We start from the raw sequence: 21,692 nt of genomic DNA on the forward strand, positions 1-21,692 counted from the left end.
AAATCTCTATCCCTTCCACACACTACTCCTTTCCCCTGCCGAGTGAGTCACGCCTACCTCGAAAGGGAAATGGCTTAATGGTGTAATAATAATAATAATTATTATTATTTTCTGACATTTATTCCTTATACAATTTCTGCTCGCATTTGCTCTACTTCTTTTTTCAACTTTATGTTTTTTAACGAGTTCAACTATTTCAACGAGATTTTCAATCTCTTTGCCACCTTTTATCGATAATGAGTTTCCAGACTTGCGTTTTTTCAAAATAGCTCATTTTCTTTCGTGCAAGTTTGTAATTGATCCTTCTACTGGAAAACATTTGCCAATAGCCGTTTGTACTCCATCAAAGTATTTTTTATCAAAACATAAGGGGTCTCCAATTTTTTTATTCAATTCACCTATTGCAAGCAATAATAAACAATAATTTTTTAACCTTAATAATAGTTGCTTTGTTGTCAAAAATAATTATAGAATAACTTTGTTTAATCCTCGTTAAACTTACTCATAGTAGTTTGCATTTGAAGTTGAAACTGAATTAATCCCTGGAATAATTTTAATCAGTATAAAATGAAATGTTCAATATAAAACTGAGAGGGTGAACGAAGGACAGGAAAAACCTGGAAATCAGGAACAATTAGTGGAATTTCGTTGGTCAGGGCAATCATGGATTTTGAAAAAAATTGGAAAAAAATTTATTTTTCTTTGAAATTATGTTATTCTGTTTGTTAAAAATGTTGAAAGATGAAGATTCTTTTATTTGAATATTAATAGCTAGGTAAAACTAAAATTTGGTCTAAGTTAAAAAATGTATTATTTGGTTGAAAATTCAACAATTTTGCTAAAAAGTCATCCATTTTGGTTAAAAATTTCAATTTTTCAGTAGAGAGCTAAGACTTGGTTGCAAATTCATAAATATCAGTAAAAATTTGATCTTTTTCTCGTAAAAAATGGATCATCTTAATTGAAAATTAAAAAACTTTAGTTAAGCATTCAATTATTTTGTTGCAAACTTCGTATTTTAGAGTTAAATTAAACAGATTTCGATTTAAAATGCAAACTTTTTTTTGGTTGAAAGATCTAATGTTACATTATTCGTTGATTTTTTTTTTAATATAACCGCTGGGTTGAAAAATCATTTTCTTTGGTAGATTCATCAGTTTAGTTAAAAATTCTTCTTTTTTTGTTGGAAAAATAATCACTTTAGTTGAAAATTCATCCATTTCTTTAAAGATTCGTATTATTTATTTTTCAAAATGAATAATTTTTTACTGAAAATGTTACTTTTCTGTTTTTATTTGATAATTTATATTTTAAGTATTAATCTTCTTCGTTTCTTTGTGGTATTGAAATCATTAATCTCGATATTCAAACGTTTGGCTCAAATTCAACTGTTTACGGTTTGAAAATTCAACTCTTCCGTTGAAAATTCGCTTTTTTGTTGTTGAAATATCAACTAATATTATTTTTGTTTCAAATAATCCATCTTTTTGTTGAAAATTCAAGTTCTCGGGGTGAAAATTCAAGTGTCATGATAAAATCGTGTTATTGGCTCAAAAATTTAACTATGTGGTTGAAGTTTAATCTCTTTTGATAAAAAATTCTACGATTTGGTTTAAAATGCATCTTTGCAAATTGAAAATTGAACTAGCTGGTTAAAATTGCAACTATTTACATGTAGTAGTTTACATACTACTATGTAGTATTTACCAACTACTATGTAGTTTAAAATTTGTCTTTTTGGTTATAAAATTCATTTTTTTTTTAAAGAAATGTCATATTTCTTGATTGAAATATCAACTATCATACATTTTTGTTTGAGAATTCACTAGTATAGTTTGAAAAATTTACAATTTGGTTAAGAATTCAACTATTTTGTTGCAAATTTAAATATCTTGTTGTTTAATTCTTTTCTGGTTTGAAAATTTATCTTTTATAGTAGAAAAGTAATCTTTTTAAAATAAATCAAAATAACTTTAAATTTGAATATTAATTTTTATCATTTTGTATCTTTTAAAAAAGATTCTATGTTACAAATGTTACAGGATTAAAATGCTAGCCTTTGAATACTAATGGACAGGGAAAATAAAAAATTGTTTAGAGAAAAGTCAGAGGATTTTGAAAATGAAGTTTTTTTTATTCTTCTTACTGCACTACAAAATTACTTAGCGGCACTGAAAATTGTTTTTATTTTACAACTTCTGCAGTTTATTCTTACTATATAATTGTACTTCTGTTTTTATGAAGATAGTATCCAATTACATCCTAGAACGTGGTATGCACTTTTTAACGAGGCCATCAATTCTTCGAACGTTGCTATAAAATAATAGATTCAATTAAAAGAAAATATAATCGTACTTGATTTTCAGAGAACTAAAAAAATTAATGTTACCTTTTATTGTGAGTATGATACAAATGCATGCAATGCTGGTAAAGGGCCTTAAACATGTTGAAACAATAATTGTACCTGTAATTGTTCTTTCTGTGTACTTGAATCATGTGACTGTATAATATAGCTCTGGAATTTATCCTCTTTTTACATATACCACATTTATATGAAGAATAAACTGCAATTGTCAACAGAAACATTCGTATATCAAATCATTATAATATTTTATACATTTATATTCACTAAAAGCAAAATGTAAACTATTTTGGATTAAATAAAAGCATACATACTCTCGGTTGATATTCGTTTTGTTGTCCCTTTCTTCCTTAAACGCTGTCTATTAATTTTTTTACGAGACTCCGAGTCAGATTCGAATAGTTTTGCGGATTCTAAATCTGAAGTGGTGGTTGTGTCTGAGTTTAGACAATTTTCTTCACTTGCGGTAGACTAAGAGTAATAACAATAAAAATAAGAGTTGTTGAAATATTTTTCTAACGTTTCCAGAAATATTTGTATGCAAGCAGTGTCTATTTACCGATATAAATTGTTGAGCTATACCATTGTCTGATGATTGATACCTTCCTTGATATGGTGGATAAATTCCCATATTTTCTGCTTTTTCTTTAGCTAACTCTCCCTTTAGAATTATATTTTTCAGTTTAAGTGTCCCAATTTCATTCAAATATTTTGCATTTAAACTCTTATTCCTCGCCTTATTCTCAGCCAATCGAGTGTTAACAATCGTTAGTTTTTCCAGGATTTCCTCTACATACCGGACGTACTTTGATAAAAGTTCGTTTTTTCCATGAAGACAGGCATCCATCGTTTCTTTATAATCTTGGAAAGTCTGTCGCAGATTTTTGTTTCCATTCTTCAACTTAAAAATTAAGTCATCTGTTGGAAAACGTGATAAATCGTAATATAAAAAATTAGTTTTATGATAGAGCAATTTTTACAATATTTCGAAGGTACATTTCAAAACTTAATCTTCAATTTCACCAATTTTTTTCATTAAAATTTTCAGGGGGAAAAAGGGAGTATTTCAAACTATTAATTGTAATGAAATAGACATTTTTTGTATTCTAAGCCTGAAGATAACTTCAAATATTTGTTTTTTTGTTTGATAAAACCTAAGGCTTACACCTAAAAAAAATAACAAATTCCGGTTAGGGTTAAAAGAATTTCTACGCCTAAAATTCGAATTCTTTCAAAACTGGAACTCAGAAAATTAAATTGCAGACCTAAAATCATGTAGTCTAGCCCGAGCAGAGCTTTAAAACATTTTGTTTTGAATAAAATAAAATTTATGGCAGCCTTTTTCCACTAAAAGGATGAAATTTAGAGGGTAGCATTTGCAAAATTTCAAATTTTATTTGTTCCTTATTTTATTTTATACCTTGTTGTATTATTTGAGACAGCCCTTCTTCACTGGATTCCGGTGCTAATTTTCTTTGTCGGGTTATGGTTGTTTTTCGACGATCTGTATCCTGATATAAATAATATTAATGAATATGAAAATTCTTAAAAAGTTGTAAAAATATAGAAATTACACTAATTGCTTACAATTTTATTGTTGTTCTCATCATCGGCATCTAATTTTAGTGTAAAGTTTTCTTCTACATAGTTCATTTTTCCTTCTTTAACCTGAAGCGGCACTATGAAATTTATGAAACGATTAATTTAAAGAATTTTGACAAGTTTTTAAGGTATTTATGCGGAAAGGTGGGTCTCAGGAAAAATGTGTTTAATTATATCTTCAAGATTTTGATATTATTTCTAGTGTGTTATTCTCCAAGAGAGAAACGATTATTTTTCATGAAAAAAATTTGCAAAACTCAACAATTATTCATTGATAACATTTTTTTTAGATCAAACTTTTTATTCTTATCGCGTCTTACCATTCTTTTTAATTATGGGGTTTTATTGATTGAAATTATATTTTCCAGAGAAATATATTCTCTAAAACTTTTTGCATCAAATTTCTTGAAATACATAAATTTATATAAAATATTGTTATATACGTATTTGTTCATTTTTTTCTTTTTAAAATTATTTGTTGATAATTTTGAGAATGAATAAATTAACTTAAAAAAATTCAATGAAGTGAACTTGTATAGAATCCTTTTATCGAAATAATAAACTTTCATTAAACAAAATCTTATGGTTTAGAAAGAAATTGGTAAAAAGCGATAGCAAAAAAAGTTCAATTCAAAATAAAAGTTTTTCAATAAATAATTTGTATAGGTTTAAAATTTTTGTCATGAAAATAGTCTTTTCTCTCTCCAACAGGTATTTTTTTTATTATTATATAATTTCTCTCTTGAATACACTTTACAGGTGTCCATCAGATGGATTATTTTTAATTCTCGCTTATCTCCCGATTTCCTCCCGTTCCATTCTTAATTTTTCGCAGTCAATTTAAATGAGTTGGAAAGCTTTGAATTATTTCAAACGATTTTGAAAGATTTCAAGAGATTTATGAACATTGTAAAAGATTCTAATTTGGAACAAGAATTTTTCGAAAAGAATTCTAATTCTTATTTGGATCAGATGATTTTTTGTCCCAAAAATTAAAATTCTGATTTGGAACAGAGAATTTCCTAAAATAATTATAATTGTGAATTTAAACAGGGGTATTTTTACATTCTCATTTATGAGAGAGTGTTATGTTCCAAGACAAAATTATAATTCTTTACGAAATTTCCTGTTCCAAACTCAGAACTATAGTTCTTTTACAAAACTCCCTATGCCAAGGCACAATTAAATTAATTTCTTTTCAAAATTTTCTATTACAATTCAGAAATATTTAAACTCCCTTCTTCGAAAATTTGGAAGGGAGAACTTTTAAATTGTAACGAACTCTGATTTGAAACAGGGATTTTTTTTCATTCCTTTCTAAATCAGAATTAAAAGTCTCTTTAAAAATTCTCGTTCAATGTAAAAAAAACTCCCTGTTCCAGAGTTAACATTTTAATTCGTGACAAAATTCTATGTTAAAAAGTCAAAATTATAATTCGTTGCAGGCATTATCTGTCGCAAATTTTAAAAATTATGTTTCTTAACTGAAATTTCCTGCCCCAAACTCAAAATTACAATTCATTGCTCAAATTCTTTTTCCAAGGTTAAAATTATTACCGTGCCCCAAACGCAAAATTATAATTCTAAGTCGCAACATAGAATTATAAATCTTTTAATAAATCACCTATCCCAACTTATAATTATAATTATTTTTGATAAATAACTGTTCCAAGACAGAATTTGGATTCTTTTTGAAAATTCCCTATTCCAAGTTAAAACTATGATTTTTTTACAAATACCCTGTTCCAAATCAGAATTACAATAATAATAGAATGTATGAAAACACTTTTCATTTGCATATTATTGCATTTGAGTAAAAAATCCTGGTCACTGAAATCCCGGGTTTCCTGATTTCTCTATCCGGTAGTCTTCCTAACTTATATAAATATACATTTTATTTAGTACATACCTTATTCCCCGCACAAAAACTAGCTTCCTTTAAAATTTGATTAATTTCAAGTGAATATTTTAAATTTAACAAAATGTAACCCTTATTAAATTTAAAAAGTTTCAATGCGGAAAATCTGAGAAAAAGTTTATCAATTTTTAACAAACACTTGCAATACTATTTGTAACTCTTCCAATCAGAATGCTTTTGAAGATTCTCAATTTTCACCCATGTCGCCACTCAAGAATCAGAAACAAATTTCAAAATTTAGTCATCAAATCAAAATAACTGACCAATTTCAAATTTGAAGTATTAGAAATTAAAACCTCAACTTAAAATTGCAGAAGTCGAATTGTAACTTCAAAGCGTAGATTTGAGTGTAAATTTAAATTAAACAAACTATTTTAATTTTATAAGCATCCAAAACTGAATATTAAAATTTTGTTTAACATTTGAAACATTTTTAATTGAAAAATTTTCAACATACAGTTTTATTCACAATCTACGAACCTCTTTTTGATGATAAAAAATGTCTTCTCTATAAGTTTTACAAAAAGTAGATTTTTCACAAAATAATTACTGGGATACACAATTGAAATGGAAAATGACTTCGCATTCAAAAGTACGTTTTACTAAGATGAAGTTTCAAAATGAACTGAAAGGTCTGAGAAAGCATTATGCTTTCTTAAGAAAAGACATAAAAAGAAGGGGTGCGAAAGAACCTTCCTTCAGGGACATTTTCTCCAATTAGAGAAAAAGGAAAGATATTACAAAAAGTGGTGGGCAAAAACAGATGGGAGAGTACAGCAATTACTCTGCTTAGGCCCAAAGTTGTCCAAGTTTAATGGTGACCACTCAGTTCCTATGAGGCATGACCAGTAATTTATTGCCTTGTATATATAAGGGTACCCGATACAATTTTCGGAAAAAACATCATTCTTTCCTCGGGGAGTTTCCTAGTCCTTTTAATGTTTACAACTTAAGATTTCAAAAATAATCCTTTTGAATTCTTTGAAAATTTCGTTTTTTTAACGAAACAAATGTTAAATTATTAGGGAAATGGGTTACTTTTATAAAGAAAATCACAATTTGACTATTTGTCAACAAATGGAGAATTTCTTTGTTACGAAATCGACTGCCAGTTACTCAGAAAGAGCCTTATTTATCAGGATTCTTTGGTTTTATTTCGCCCTTTTGAAACGTTTTTAAATTCACAAACAAATTTTTTTCATAAAAGCAAAATAATAACATGATTCTTTGTTTCAAGCTGAAGTAATTTCAGGCTCTGTACACAGTAGGTACCCTCCCAACTATCGCGAAAGTCTGGGACTGAAAGTCGCGATCGGTAAGTTGCCCAAGCACATCAAATAGTTTAAGATAAAAAAAATATAAATGATAGTTTGCATGTAGGGTAATAACGAACTGCCATGCTCACCAAGTTAATCCTGAACCTACGTACCTTAATTAATTACTGAAAAATTAATTTTCCCTCGAAATTAGCATGGGTGCTGAATCAAACAAAAAAACTAAATCATATGATTGGCGGCATCAAGCACTCAATGGAAATATGATGGACATACCATTTTTTTAAATGTAGGCATTTTTCGAGAGAAAAATCCGTTTTTTTTTCTATGACAGTTTTTGAAATTAGTAACTCTATGATGATTTTAGCCAAATTAATAATTTGTTGATTAATATTATGATTTTTTAAATAAATTTAATTATCAAATGCATTATTCGGGGGGCTTTGGCCAGCAGAAAGATTCATGACAATTTCAGGAAGATTCATAATTAGTTGATTATTTTTAAGATTTTTAAAAACAAATTTAATAAACAAATACATTAATCAAGTATATGTCCACAGAAGAATTCATTTTTTCGATGTCAAATTTTTTAAGTTAGAACTTCATGATAATTTCAGCAAAATTCATAATTTTATGATTTTTGAAACTAATTTATTAAAAGAAGGCATTATTTGGGCATCTGTTGACTGAAAAATTCTTTTTTTTCGATTTAAGTATTTTTAATTGCACAGTAAAACCCAGGATTAAATTTAATTTTCAAAAAGATAAAAACGTTGTATCACGTTTATCTAACGAAAGAAAAAATTTATCTGAAAAAAGATCAAATTTATCTGAAAAAAGATCAAGTTTATCTGACGTAAATACTTTTTTGACATAGGTTATATGTTAGACGGCTGCGCATATTTTTACAGAAAAAATGTCCTTCATAAATGAGTAAGCACACTCAGCCAACTTCAGTCCCTTACTTTTGTTGAACAAAGCTTGAGTTTTCTATCGACCCTGATGTAGACTTCAAAAATTGTAAACAAACACTATTTGATATAAAGTAACCAAAGTGCAGACTGTGTATTCAGTAAGTGTAGGTGAGTGATTTTTGGGTTTAAAATTAGTGAAATAAAGTGAAAATATTAAAAATTAAATACCGCGTGGATTTTTAAATTTGTGAAGGACGTTTTTTCTGTAAAAATAGACGCAGCCGTCTGACATAATCTATGTCAAAAAAATATTTACGTCAGATAAACTTTATCTTTTTTTCAGATAAATTTTATCTTTTTTCAGATAAATGTTATCTTTCGTTAGATAAACGTGATGCAACGTTTTTATTTTTTTGAAAGATAAAATTTATTCCTGGGGTTTACTGTGTAGGAACTTTATGATATTTTGATTAACACTCATACTTTTTTGATAAATTTTATTATGTTTTAAACAAATTTAATAACCATAAACGTATTATTTGGGTATTTGTCGAAAAAAAGTTGTTTTTTTCAATCTCAGTCCTTTCAGTTTCAGTTTCTAATTAATTTCATTCTTTTCATAAGGCTAATCCAAAAATAGTGTGTCATAGAAAAAGTGGAAGAAAGAGGTCTATGTACTGATCTACTCGATCCTGAAACTGGAGCCTTATTGAAAAAATGAAAGTAATCATAAAATTAAACTGGCAGGACTGAGATTAAAAAAAAACTTTTTTTTTACAAATACCCAAGTAGTACATATGGCATTAAATTTGTTTAAAACATCATGGAATTTATCAAATAAGTATGAATGTTAATGAAATTATAATTAAATTCCCAAATAAAAGGGCTGACATCTAAAAAACTAATTTTTCCGTTCACAGATGCCCAAATAATCGATTTGTTTAATAAATTCGTATAAAAAATCATAAAATTGATAAAAAAATTATGAATTTTGCTGAAATTATCATGATGTTTCTACCTAAAAATGTTGACATCGAAAAAAAATTAATTTTTCTGTTAACCAAGACCTGATTAATGTAGTTTCTAGAAATTAAATTTGTTTTAATAAATCATAAAAAATGTCAACTAATTATGAATTTTACTGAAATTGTCTGGTTATCACAAAGTTCCCACTTGGAAGGACTGGCATTGAAAAAAAAAAAAACAATTTTTCTGCCGACAAATGCCAGAATAATGTAATTGCTTATTAACTTTGTTAAAAAAATCATAAGATTAATCAACAATTAGTTAATTATTTTGAAGATTTTTAAAAATAAATTGAATAAACAAATACCTTAATCGGGTATATGTCGACAGAAGAATTCATTTTTTCAATGTCAACTTTTTTAGGTAGCATCTTCATGATAATTTCAGCAAAATTCATAATTTTATGATTTTTTCAACTAATTTATTAAAAGGATGCATTATTTGGGCATCTGTTGACGGAAAAATTCGTTTTTTCCGAATTCAGTATTTTTAGTTGGGAACTTAATGATAATTTCATTAACACTCATACTTAGTTGATAAATTCTATGATGTTTTAAACAAATTTAATAGCCATAAATGTATTATTAGGGTATTTGTCAAAAAAAGTTGTTTTTTCAATCTCAGCCCTTTCAGTTTATGTTTCTCATTAATTGAATTTTTTAAGGCTAATCCAAAAATAGTGTGTCATAGAAAAAGTGGAAGAAAAAGGTCTTTCGACTGATCTACTCGATCCTGAAGCTGGAGCCTTATTAAAACAATGAAAGTAATAATAAACTCAAACTGACAGGACTGAGATTGAAAAAACAACTTTTTTCGACAAATACCTAAATAATACATATAATTATTAAATATGTTTAAAACATCATAGAATTTATCAACTAAGTATAAGTGTTAACGAAATTGTCATTAAGTTCCTAATTAAAAAGGCTGATATCGAAAAAAAAAACTAATTTTCCGTCCACAAACGTCCAAATAATGCATCTTTAAATAAATTTGTTTTAAAAAATCATAAAATTGATTAAAAAATTATTAATGTTGCTGAAATTATCATGAAGTTTCTAATTAAGAAAAGTTTACATTGAAAAAAAAAAATTTTGTTGACACCTGATTAATGTTTTTTTTTTTAAACAAATTTGTTTTAATAAATTGTAAAAATTACCAACTAATTATTAATCTTGCTGAACTTGTCTAGCTATCATGAAGTTCCCACTTGGAAGGACTGGCATTGAAAAAAAAAACAATTTTTCTGCCGAAAAATGCCCGAATAATGCATTTGGTTATTACATTTGTTCGAAAAAATCATAAGATTAATCAAAAAATTTTTGATTTTCCTGAAACCGTCATAAAGTTTCTAATTTAAAAAATTAACATGGAAAACAATGAATTGTTCTATCGAAAAATACCTGATTAATGCAATTGACGGCGTGCGATAAAAGTCGGTTATTATGATACAATAAGGTTTAAGAATTTTTAAAGCACACATCTTTATCATATTTTGGGGACTCAAACCTACATTTAAAAATATAAAATTTTCATATCCAAAATGACGCAAGTTCTTTGACAAAACTAACCCCATTTTCGCCCGATCAACAGGGGTTAGGCACCGATTAAGAGCAGGCACACATATATTTCCAATGAGTGCTCGATGCCGCCAATCACATGATTTATTTTTTTAATTCTACGATCATTTTAATTTTGAGAAAAAATTAAATTTTCAATAATTATAGTACGTGGGTTCAGGATTTGCTTGGTAAGCATAGCGGTTCGTTATTACCCTACGTGGAAACTGTATCGTTTGTATTTCTAATTTGTTATTATTGTTCACTAGGAATAACCGTATATGTGAAAAATATACTCCAAATTGTAGTAAATTTGGTTAATTTTCACTCATCGCCCCAGAAACCTGAAGATTCCAACGCATAAGATGAACATGCGTGCAATTGTGCAAAAACGTTTATTTACGTAACTTAAAGTTTTTAATTAAATAAATAGTTCATATAAGGCGATAATCTCGATTCAACGCTCGAATATACTAATTATTGTAAACTTTAAATTTTCAAAAATAACCAATTCCGGACCAAAGAATTAGCGTCAAAAATTGCATTTTTTTAAGTTAGTCATTTTCGAAATTGTCATGTTTTTTAAAGGCAAATAGTGCCTACTGTTGCTTATTCAATATAAATGATGAAACTGTATTGGCTATAGTTAATAAAAAAGGGAATGAAAATAAATCAAATACAGAGATTTTTCAGAGTTTAGAAATAGAGACTATATTCTCTAATTTAATTTAAAGTAATATGAAAAAGCAATTTACACAGTTTAACTCACAGGATCATACAACACCCAAAGAAATATCGCTAGTAGAATTTTCTTCAAAATCTTAAGAAAATTCGAACAGAATTATATAATTATATAATTATAGAAAATCTTATAGCTATAGAATAAATTACGATCTATAGAAGAATTATAACATTATTTTTAAACAAACGACAGGCTTTTTATGAGATAAAAATAGAGATTATCTGGGTTTTTGTTAAAGTATTTTCTTTGCCCTCTGATTAGATCTGCCGCTCCAATCTGAAAAGTAATTGAATTGTTTTTTTATCAATACCACAATTAATGTTGAACCTAAAAATGATGGTAGATTCGATATTGATACTTTTCAGACTAACTTTTATATCAAACAAATTTTTAAATAAGTATATTACGTTGGCATTTTATCAGTTGATTTTGGGATATACTCTTCTGCAAAACCCATCATTTCTAGATGTTTCCTGGAATATTACAGTGATTTGATTAAGAAACAACAAATATTTCGACTTAAAGTCAGAAGAATGTAAAGCCAATATTAAATGCCTACCCTCCTTTATGTATTTTCTGGAAGTGTGCACGGAAACAGCGAGCAGATTTCAAACTTTTTAAACAAGCTCTGCATCTAAATCGTACTTCAGAATGCACTTCTCTTGTGTGAACTTTGAGGCCTTGTTTCCCTTTAACTTTTATTTTACAGATATCACATCTGATGTAGAGGCTACTGTGTACTCCTGTCAAATGTAAGTACATGGCATTTTTGCATTTTAAATTTTTATTACAGATATAACAGTTAAAGGACGAATTAACTGCATTCAAAAACAGAAATATACGTCTATAAAACTAAATTCTATGTAAGGTGCACGCCTTTGTCGATTATTCCATTTCAACTGATTTAACTCAAAATTGATTGAAATCAGTATTATTACATTGAAGTTTTTTTTCATTTTCAAATTCCAAAACATTTTCTATGTTTTCTAATTGTGTCTCTATTAAACTTCGAATTTTTTAGAGAATTAAAAATTATATATATATATATAATAATAATAATAATCATTATTTATTATTATTCAAACTTTAATTCGGGTGAACCCAGTTTTACATCATAGCAACGCACTAAGTCAAGTGACTGATGAGATGAGGATTACAATTATTAAAAATTAAATTTAAATTAGAATTTAGAACTGTTGTTAAAATTGTTAAATTCGATTCCGTGGTACCTTCTTGATGTGCTCCTTTTACATGATGGTATATCGAATTTCTAGATTTGAAACTTTTATGGCAGACGTCACAATCCACGGGCGAATTAACTGAAATAAAAAACAAAAACATATGTCTATATAAAACCAAATTCTAAGGTGCTATGTGAGATAATTCCATTTCCACTAATTCCATTAAAAACTGATTAGTTTCAGCATTTTTAAATTTATACTATTTTAATTATCAAATTTCTAAACAGTTTCTTCTTGAAATAATGTTCTATTTTTTACTAATAATGGAATATTTTAAAATGGCGTTCTTTATTAATGTTTTATTTTATTGTACCTTCTTGGTGTACTCCTCTTAAATGTTGGTATATCGAATTTTTAGATTTGAAACTTTTATGGCAGATGTCACAGTTAAATGACGAATGAACTGTAATAAAAAACAGAAACATATGTCTATAAAACTAAATTCTTATAAAGGAGCCATTTAATATTATTATATATTGACTGATTCTATTCAAAATTGAATGGTATGCGCATATTTTTAAATTTGAATTATTAAAACTTCAAATTTCTAAAAACATATCCTACTTAAATTATTCTTTGATTTTCTAATAATATTATAATTTATTAAAACGTGCAATGTTGATATTTTATTATATGGCACCTTCTTGATGTTCTTCTTTTGCATGTTTGTTGATCAACCGTTTGGATTTGAAACTTTTACGGCAGATGTCACAGTTAAGCCGTGAATAAACTGTAATAAAAAAGCAGAAACAGGGCATTATTTTTTGAGTGCCCCCACTCCAAAAATCAAAATTTTCCGATTTTTATAGCAGTTTACTCGAGTTTTCGTGGATATCGTCTGTATCGGCGAATTTGAACTCATCTTATGGCGATAAAAAAATGTATTGTGAATAGTTTTGATAGGTCTTTTCACACCCTTTCCAATATCATAAACATTTTTTGAGAAAATAAATATCTTACCTTTAAACACGAAGGTCAAACATTTGAACCCGAAATATCGGTCAAAATACCTGGATTTTTTTGGTACCTGTATAAACTCCCTTTAGAAAAAGAAACATTTGGTTTTGTCATTCTTTTTTGAAGATCAAATATTTATTTTTAAAAATGCTTACGATCAATGGAAAGTGTGTAGAAAAACCTCTAAAAACTGTGTTGCAAATTTTTTCATCGCTATTAGAAGAGTTAAGAATCGCTGAAATAGATTATATCCACGAATTCCAAAACAATTTCAAAAAATGTCCCTATGAACAATAAGGTTGGCCGAAAAAAACAAAAATTTTGAATTTCGATTATGGCTATCAAAAATATTTTCTTACATATCAAAGTAAGCCTTAATGATTTTTTAAGATTTTTTAAACGATATCTTCAGTTAGCAGAAACTGTTCACAGTTTGAAACTAGCTTCCAAACATTTTCGTGGCGCGAGCAATTTCGATTTTTTTATATAATTTTGCATAGTCAAGGCCATACAATTATTTTATATTTTGACTATGGCTAGCAAAATTTTTTTTCTCTATATCAAAATATGCCTTCATGACTTTTTCTGATTTTTAAAACTATATATTTAGTTAGCAGAAACTTTTTGAAGTTTGAAACTTTGAAAACAGTTATTTCTTCGATATATTTGAATGTTCGGTCAACATTTCTTCACCAAAGTAATTTTTTCTCCACGAATTCATTTATTTTGATGTAACGACAGATTTTCAAAATTTTTTATTGTAAACGAAAATTCTGGCGATGAATGTAGTTACGTAGAATATAATTTTCATTTCAAAATCGAAGTTTCGAAGATAATCAAAAATGGTAAAAAAATCATACTTTTTTATTAACCTGTTCAGGGGTCCTTTAGGACCTAAAATACCTATAAACTCAGTATGAATAGTCAACATACCTATATAGTTGCAATTTTAGTGTATCATTAAGTAAAATAATATTTTCCCAGCTCGAAAACATTTTCGTGTCGAGAGCTATTTCGATGTTTTTATATAGTTTTTTATGGTTAAGGCCACACATTTTTTTCCAATTTGGCTATGGCTAGAAAAAATCTTTTTCTACATATCAAAATGTGTCTTCATGATTTTTTCCAATTTCTAAAACGATATCTTCAGTTAGCAGACACTTATTGAAGTTTAAACTTTGAAAACAGTGATTTTTTTAATATTTCAATGTTCGGTCAACATTTCTTCATGAAAAAATTTTTTACTTCACGAAATCATTTATTTCGATGTAACAACAGATTTTCAAAATTTTTATTGTAAAAGAAAATTCCGGCGATGAATGTAGTTACGTAGAATATAATTTTTATTTCATAATCGAAGTTTCGAAGATAATCCAAAATGGTAAAATATCATAATTTTTTATTATCCTTTTCAGGGGTCTTTTAGGACGTTAAAATACTGCTAACTGAAGATTTCGATTTAAAAATCTGGAAAAATCATGAAGGCTCATTTTGATATGTTAAAAAGATTTTTGCTGGCCATAATCAAAATTCAAATTATTTGTTTTTCCGGCCGTTTTTTCATTCGGTATATGAAGAATAAATTGTAATTGTCAACAACAACATTTGCATGTCAAATCATTATATTATATTTATATTCCTAAAAGTAAAATGTAAACTATTTTGGATAAAAAAAAGAATACGTGCTCTTTTTTGATTTTTCTTTTGTTTTACTTTTCTTCTTAAGGCGCTGTGCCTTTATTTTTTTATGAGACTCCGAGTGAGATTCAGTTACTTTCGCGGATTCTAAATCTGAAGTGGTTTGGCTGGCTTCTTCCTGAGGTTTTAAAGGATTTTTATCTGTTGTTTCTGAGTTCAGACAATTTGCGTCAATGGCGGTAGACTAAGAACAATAACAATAAAAATCAGGGTTAAAATGTTTTGCTAATGTTGCCAAAAATATTTGTACGTCGATATAAACTTACCGATAGAAATTGCTGAGCAATACCGTTGTCTGACGATTGATACCTTGTTCGATATGGCGGATATATTCCCATATTTTTTGCTTTCTCTTTAGCTAACTCTCCCTTTAGAATTATATTTTCTATTTTTAGTGTCCCAATTTCATTCAAATATTTTCCATTTAAACTCTTATTCCTAGCCTTATTCTCAGCCAATCGAATGTTAACTATCGTTAGTTTTTCCAGGATGTCCTCTACATACTGGGCGTACTTTGATAAAAGCTCGTTTTTTCCCTGAAGAGATGCATCCATCGTTTCTTTATAATCTTGGAAAGTCTTTCGCAGATTTTTATTTCCATTCTTTAGCTTAAAAATTAATTCATCTGTTGGAAAACGTGATAAATCGTAATGTAAAAAATTAGTTTTATGATGGAGCAATTTTTACAATAGTTCCACGATACATTTCAAAACTAAATATTCAATTTAACCAATTTTTGGTGGCCGAATCTGGAAAAGATTTAAAATTTAAGTAGATTTTTTTAGTCCGGAAATGACACCTCAATAATCTTTTCTTATTAACTTAATAACAAATTATTGTTCGGATTCTGAATTTTACAATTTTGCGCAGAAAGCATAACAAAATTTATATACTTTTTGACATTTATTTTCAGGGAGAAAGAATCATTCAAAATTGAGTATTCTGAAATAATCGTAATATAATGGTATTTGTTAAATTGTATTTATCAGGAAATAATTGCTTTCGTTAAAATCACATCAACCAAAGGTACTAACACTAAGAATGTTTTTCTTGACTTTGTATCTGTGATCTCTTTACAACTATTCTTCGATAAAAAAAATATCTTTGCCGGAGCCGTTTTTGAAGAAAATCATTTTTTAATATCAAAAAATCGAAATAGCCAGATACGAAAAAAACATCAGAGAGCAAAATTGTTCATTGGAAAAATGTCTGCAAAAAGATCCCCTTTATGATGTTTAATCTCACTTCGTTTTCTTGAAAAAGTTGATTTTTCGATTTCGCTTTTTTTCCATATTTCTTGTTCTTGATATAATTATTATAGGAAGAAATGCGAGAAATGTACACATGCCCATATGTTTTTTTAACACTAAAATATTTTTATCCTAAAATGATAACATTTTTAAATAAATAAATATCTTCAGACAATTCGAATATGAAAAACGAACTTTGTCCGCTTAAAATAAAAAAGTAAATCCTTAGAAGTAAATTTAAATATGCTATTCGAAATTAACATATTATGAGTCTAAAACATACTGACACGTCAATAATTCACTGAATAACGCAGTGTTTTCTCTAATCGTACTGTTGGGAAAAATCTTGACCCCAGATGGCACTCTAGCTCGGACCAAACCTCATTTAAAATTTCGCGACATACAAGATTACCAAGGCAGCCCAAGCATATTAATTATTATAAAAAGGGCTCTATACTTTTTTAAATTCAGTATCTTAAACTTTTTACAACTATCCAAAAGCGATAAATAATCAAGAAAATTTCAGCGGAAAAACGATTTATTAACTATAATGACAAAAAAGGATTTTTTGTTACGTAAAAAAACTCTATAAAACGTAGTTTTCAATTTATAATACTTTTTACATCAGTTTTCAATGTAAAATAACATTTACTAAACAATCATTGAAAAAATGTAAAAAACAGAATTTCCAAACCTTGGAATTTAACTATTTCAAAAAGGGGTAGGTATATTGTTTTCGATTGCATAATTAAATATTTGAAGATCAGCAGAAAAATGTGTTTTATTCATCGTGGGCTGTTACGAAATCCCAGTTTCGAATTTCCCGGACCAACTATATAGATTCTAGAAGATCAATAATGTTAACGTAAAAAATAATTTATTTAAAAGTAAATTAATTTTTTTCACCTTCAGTGACAAGGGTCGTACACAATTTTATAAGGGGATATCCATACAATTTACTTAAGACGTACGAAAAATACATGAATTTTCAAACAGGTATTTAAGTTTTCAAATCATAAAGATAAATTCTGAACCAAAAATGGAACAATAATTACATTTCCAGTGAAAAGAATACAAATTTAAACAAGAAGAAAGCAATTTTCAACGTATAATAATTCATATTTTCACCAAAAAAATATTTTAATTTGCAATCAAAAACAGTTCATTCAAACCAAAAATACGATCTTTCTACCAAACCAATTAAAATTTTAACTAAAAAAAGAGGAACAAACAAATTTCCAAGAAAATAGTTTAATATTTAACCAAAGGAATGGGTTTTTAACTAGAATATGAATCTTCGACAAAAAGTAACAACAAAAACGAGTTTTTAACCAAATAGTTGAATTTTCACCCCAAAAGATGAATTTCCTGTCAAAAGACAAATTTTCAACAAAATGCTAGATTTTTCTTCTAAAAAAGATAAATTTACAATAAAAATGAAGTTTTAGAAAAATTATTTTTTAACCAAAAAGAAGCAAAAATAAAATGGGAAATAGTTAAATTTTCAGTAAAAAAATTATTTTCAATCAAATAAAATAAATTTTCAACAAAATAGTTGAATTATCACATAAATTGTTTAACTTTCGACGAAACAACAAATTTTCTGCCGAAAATGGAAATTAAATTTGCAGTTGAAAAAAAAATCATTTTTAACTGAAAAGAGACATTTTCAACAAAACAGTTGTATTTTTAAACGAAAAGATTAAATTTCCGCGAAAAAATCCAACAAGGTACGTACATTTTCAAACAAGTAGTTAAATGTGAGCCTTGAGAATTAAATTTATACAAAAAAAATACGATTTTTTAACAAGACGTAAATTTTCAAACAAGATGATTAAATTTCTATAAAAAAAATATTAACTTTGAACAAAATACATGAATTTTGAACCAAATATTTGAATATTCAAAAGAATTTTCAAGTAAAGAAAATTAAAGCAAAAAAAAAGAGAATTTTTAAGAAAGCAGTTCCAGTATGAACTAAGTTGAATAGACGAATTTTCAACCAAAAATAATAACTAACAAAATTGTTGAATTTCCAACAAAATGATCAAATTAACTTCAACTTCAGTTAATCAAAAATTCCCTGACTGTCAGGGTTTTCCTGACATGCCCTGCCCAGTAATAAATTCCTTTCCTTCGCCTGATGAGCTGACCTCATTTGTACAGTCGAATTTACAACCTATTGGTTTTTTTTATTGTTTGTGGGACAAAGCAGTTCTCAAAAAAAATTTTTAGTCGACCTTAAAACTTTATTATTAATTATGGAGTCGGAATAAAAGTTTCAAATTATCCCTTGGAAGAAAAGGTTCTGATTTTTGTTCACAGCTGCTCAGCGTTCCTTTATTTACATCCACTAAGAGTTATTCACAAAGAGAATTCTTAAATAGGATTATAATGATTTGTAATCTTACCCATAATCGTTTTCATATTTTTAATTCTCTTCAAGACTGTGAGAGATGGTAAGGTTTGACGTAATGAAGTTTGTTTTGTACCCGAAATAACTTCTTTCTTTCTTCTCAAAACTCACTTCTAATCTCCATGTTTTATCTTATTCCTTTTTGGCTTTATATTCGCAGTTCGCACATGGCACATAATTCTCATCGCGATTAATGTACACACGATGGCTCTGTTGTCGTGGATCTTTATTTTCGAGGAACATTACCTGCTTCATTATATTTCAAAGTACAGTCGTGCCTCGATTCTACGAACTAAAGATATTGAGACTTTCCCCTCAACTGGTGCCCCTACCACTAGTCCCCTTGTTTTTTTTTTCACGTTTGCGCAGAGATTCGAAACACCCGCCATCACTTATTGCTGCGTACATGTCTACTGCGCAACTTCATTTTGCCGAGCAAACCTCGATAACCTGAACACACCCCCTCAAAAAAGTTGATAGAATCGAGGTCCGACTGTAATTATTGGTAACTGCTGCAAACATAAAAATATTCAACATCTTTAGGGTTGCCAATATTTTCTCTCAGGGTTCCCCGCTAGTGAATTTTCAACTAAAAAAAAACATTATTTAACTGAAAATTCAGTATATTTTCTTGAATTTTAAGTTTCAAATATTTATTAAAAAAAAAAAAAGAATTTCATAAAAATAGTTTAACTTTCAACCAAAGAAATTAATTTTTAACCAAAATAGATAAATTTTTAAGCACAAGAAAATAATATTTAAATTTTCGGCTAAAAAAAAATACTTCTCAACACACAGACGAATTTTTAACCAAAAAGATTCATTTACAAAGAAAAGAGACGAATTTTCAATAAAATGCAAAAGTTTTCAACCAAACTGTTTATTTGCCAACTAAAGGAAAAACATTTTAAACCAAAAATCGAATATTTAAATTTTCAACCAAAAAACTAATTTTCAGCACTGTTAAAAAAGAACATTTGAAAAAAAAATTTTTTTCAACAGAATACATTCATTTTGAAACATAGTTTAATTTTGTTCTAAAAAATATGATTTGGAACCGAAAAAGGAGTTTCAATAAAATGGTTCAATTTTTAATGAAAGAAATGAATTTTAAACTTAAAAAGATGAATTAAAAAAATGAAAGTTAAATATTATTCATTCCAAAAAATTATTTTCAATAAAAAAAATATAATTTTTAACAAACTAAGAATTTTCAACTAAAAAAAAAAACATCTGTAACTGAAAATTTGAGTGCATTTAATTAAATTTTCAGTTTAAAAAATTAATTTTTAACAAGGTACAATAAAATTTCATCTAAATAAAAAATAACTTTCAACCAAAGAAATAAATTTGTAACAAAATAGAAAAATTTTCGAACATAAGAAAAAATTTTTAAATAAACAGCTAAAGAAATGATTTTCGAATACACAGACGAATTTGCAGCTAAAAAGAGTAATTTTCAAGGAAAAGAGACGAATTTTCAATAAAATACAAAAAAGTTTTCAACCAAACTGTTTATTTGTCAACTACAGCAAATACATTTTAAACCAAAAATCAAATATTTAAATTTTTATTTAATTAATTTTCAACAAAAAACTAATTTTCACCAAAATAGTTGAATTATTATCAACTAGATTAATTAAAAATTAAATTTCCAAACAATAATTTTCTACTAATTTTTTTTTTAATTTTTCTAAATTTCTTTGCAAAAAAAAAGAATGTTGAACATAATTGTCAATTTTTTAACGAAAAATGGTATATTTAAAAAAAACTGTTGAAAAAAATGTTTTTAACCAAATACATCCACTTTCAACCGTATGGATTAATTTTCAAGGAAAAGAGATAAATTTTCCTTAAATACAAAATTTTTCAATTAAACTGTTAATTTGTCAACTACAGCCAATAAATGTTTAATCAAAAATTGAATATTTAAATTTTCTACCAAAAAGACAAATTTTTTATTTTTCTAAATTTCCTTGCAAAAAAAATAATGTTCAACAAAATAGTTAAATATATACCTATTAGAAAATGGCATAGTTAAAAAATATTACCTATTAAAAAAAATGTCAACAAAATACATTTATTTTGAAACATATAGTTTAATTTTCTACTAAAAAATATGGAACCGAAAAAGGATTTTCAATAAAATGGTTACATTTTTAATAAAAGAAAAGTGCATTTTAACTTAAAAATATTAATTTAAAAAAAATTTAAGTTAAATATTATTCATTCAGAAAAATAATTTTCAATAAGAAAATATAATTTTTAACAAACTGACGAATTTTCAACTAAAAAAAAAATTTTAACTGAAAATTTCAGTGTATTTAATTAAATTTTCAGTTTAAAAAGTTGATTTTTAACGAGTAAAAAAATGTTTCATCGAAATAATTCAATTCTCAACCAAAGAAATGAATTTTTAACAAAATAGATACATTTTCGACTAAAAGAAAAAAAAATTTAATTTTCAGCTAAAGAAATGACTTTTCAATACAGAGGCGAATTTTGAACAAAAATGATTAATTTTCGATGAAAATGTATCTACTACTCCAAAAAATGAGAATTTTAATCAGAGAATATGATTATTTTTTACTTAGTTTGGGAATAAATGTTTCAATGATTTACATTTATTTAAACAATTAAAATCCGTTTAAAAAGTCATTGTAAATATTCAAATTCTCAATTAGTATTTAATTATATGACAAAAGCGATAGAAATTTCTAAAAGTAAACAATA

General features: G+C 27.0%; 2 protein-coding genes across 3 annotated transcripts; both read right to left on the bottom strand.

Moving 5' to 3' along the window:
* Positions 1 to 2,113: 2,113 nt before the first annotated feature.
* LOC117177053 lies at positions 2,114 to 6,476 on the bottom strand. Of its 2 annotated transcripts, none has more exons than XM_033367520.1 (7): positions 6,363 to 6,476; positions 3,950 to 4,041; positions 3,783 to 3,873; positions 2,922 to 3,280; positions 2,677 to 2,833; positions 2,465 to 2,564; positions 2,114 to 2,313 (listed from the first exon to the last, which is right to left on the bottom strand). In XM_033367520.1, exons 2-7 carry the CDS (start codon positions 4,013 to 4,015, stop codon positions 2,256 to 2,258), a joined length of 831 nt encoding a protein of 276 aa, XP_033223411.1. In that variant the 5' UTR covers positions 4,016 to 4,041; positions 6,363 to 6,476; the 3' UTR covers positions 2,114 to 2,255. The 2 variants fall into 2 exon arrangements, with proteins under 2 accessions (XP_033223411.1, XP_033223410.1); XM_033367519.1 differs by having other exon boundaries at positions 2,390 to 2,564.
* A 5,049-nt stretch (positions 6,477 to 11,525) lies between these two features.
* LOC117176500 (zinc finger protein 319-like) lies at positions 11,526 to 15,847 on the bottom strand. The gene is made up of 9 exons (XM_033366755.1): positions 15,737 to 15,847; positions 15,560 to 15,661; positions 15,309 to 15,477; positions 13,279 to 13,368; positions 12,952 to 13,041; positions 12,627 to 12,716; positions 11,957 to 12,140; positions 11,805 to 11,870; positions 11,526 to 11,673 (listed from the first exon to the last, which is right to left on the bottom strand). The coding sequence occupies exons 1-9, from the start codon at positions 15,845 to 15,847 to the stop codon at positions 11,655 to 11,657; spliced, it is 921 nt and encodes a 306-aa protein (XP_033222646.1). The 3' UTR covers positions 11,526 to 11,654.
* Between the last annotated feature and the right edge of the window lie 5,845 nt (positions 15,848 to 21,692).

The sequence above is a fragment of the Belonocnema kinseyi genome, chromosome 7 (genome assembly GCF_010883055.1).
Source record: "Belonocnema kinseyi isolate 2016_QV_RU_SX_M_011 chromosome 7, B_treatae_v1, whole genome shotgun sequence".
Lineage (NCBI taxonomy): Eukaryota > Metazoa > Arthropoda > Insecta > Hymenoptera > Cynipidae > Belonocnema > Belonocnema kinseyi.

Excerpts from the sequence above, each read along its gene's own strand:
- LOC117177053 (XM_033367519.1), bottom strand. The coding sequence starts at position 4,015 with ATGAACTATGTAGAAGAAAACTTTACACTAAAATTAGATGCCGATGAT. Across the intron at positions 3,874-3,949 it reads ATGAGAACAACAATAAAATT|GATACAGATCGTCGAAAAAC; the intron begins GTAAGCAATTAG and ends TATTTATATCAG. Across the intron at positions 2,834-2,921 it reads TAGCTCAACAATTTATATCG|TCTACCGCAAGTGAAGAAAA; the intron begins GTAAATAGACAC and ends TATTACTCTTAG.
- LOC117176500 (XM_033366755.1), bottom strand. The coding sequence starts at position 15,847 with ATGGATGCATCTCTTCAGGGAAAAAACGAGCTTTTATCAAAGTACGCC. Across the intron at positions 15,478-15,559 it reads TTGCTCAGCAATTTCTATCG|TCTACCGCCATTGACGCAAA; the intron begins GTAAGTTTATAT and ends TATTGTTCTTAG. Across the intron at positions 13,042-13,278 it reads AAAAGAAGAACATCAAGAAG|TTCATTCGTCATTTAACTGT; the intron begins GTGCCATATAAT and ends TTTTTATTACAG.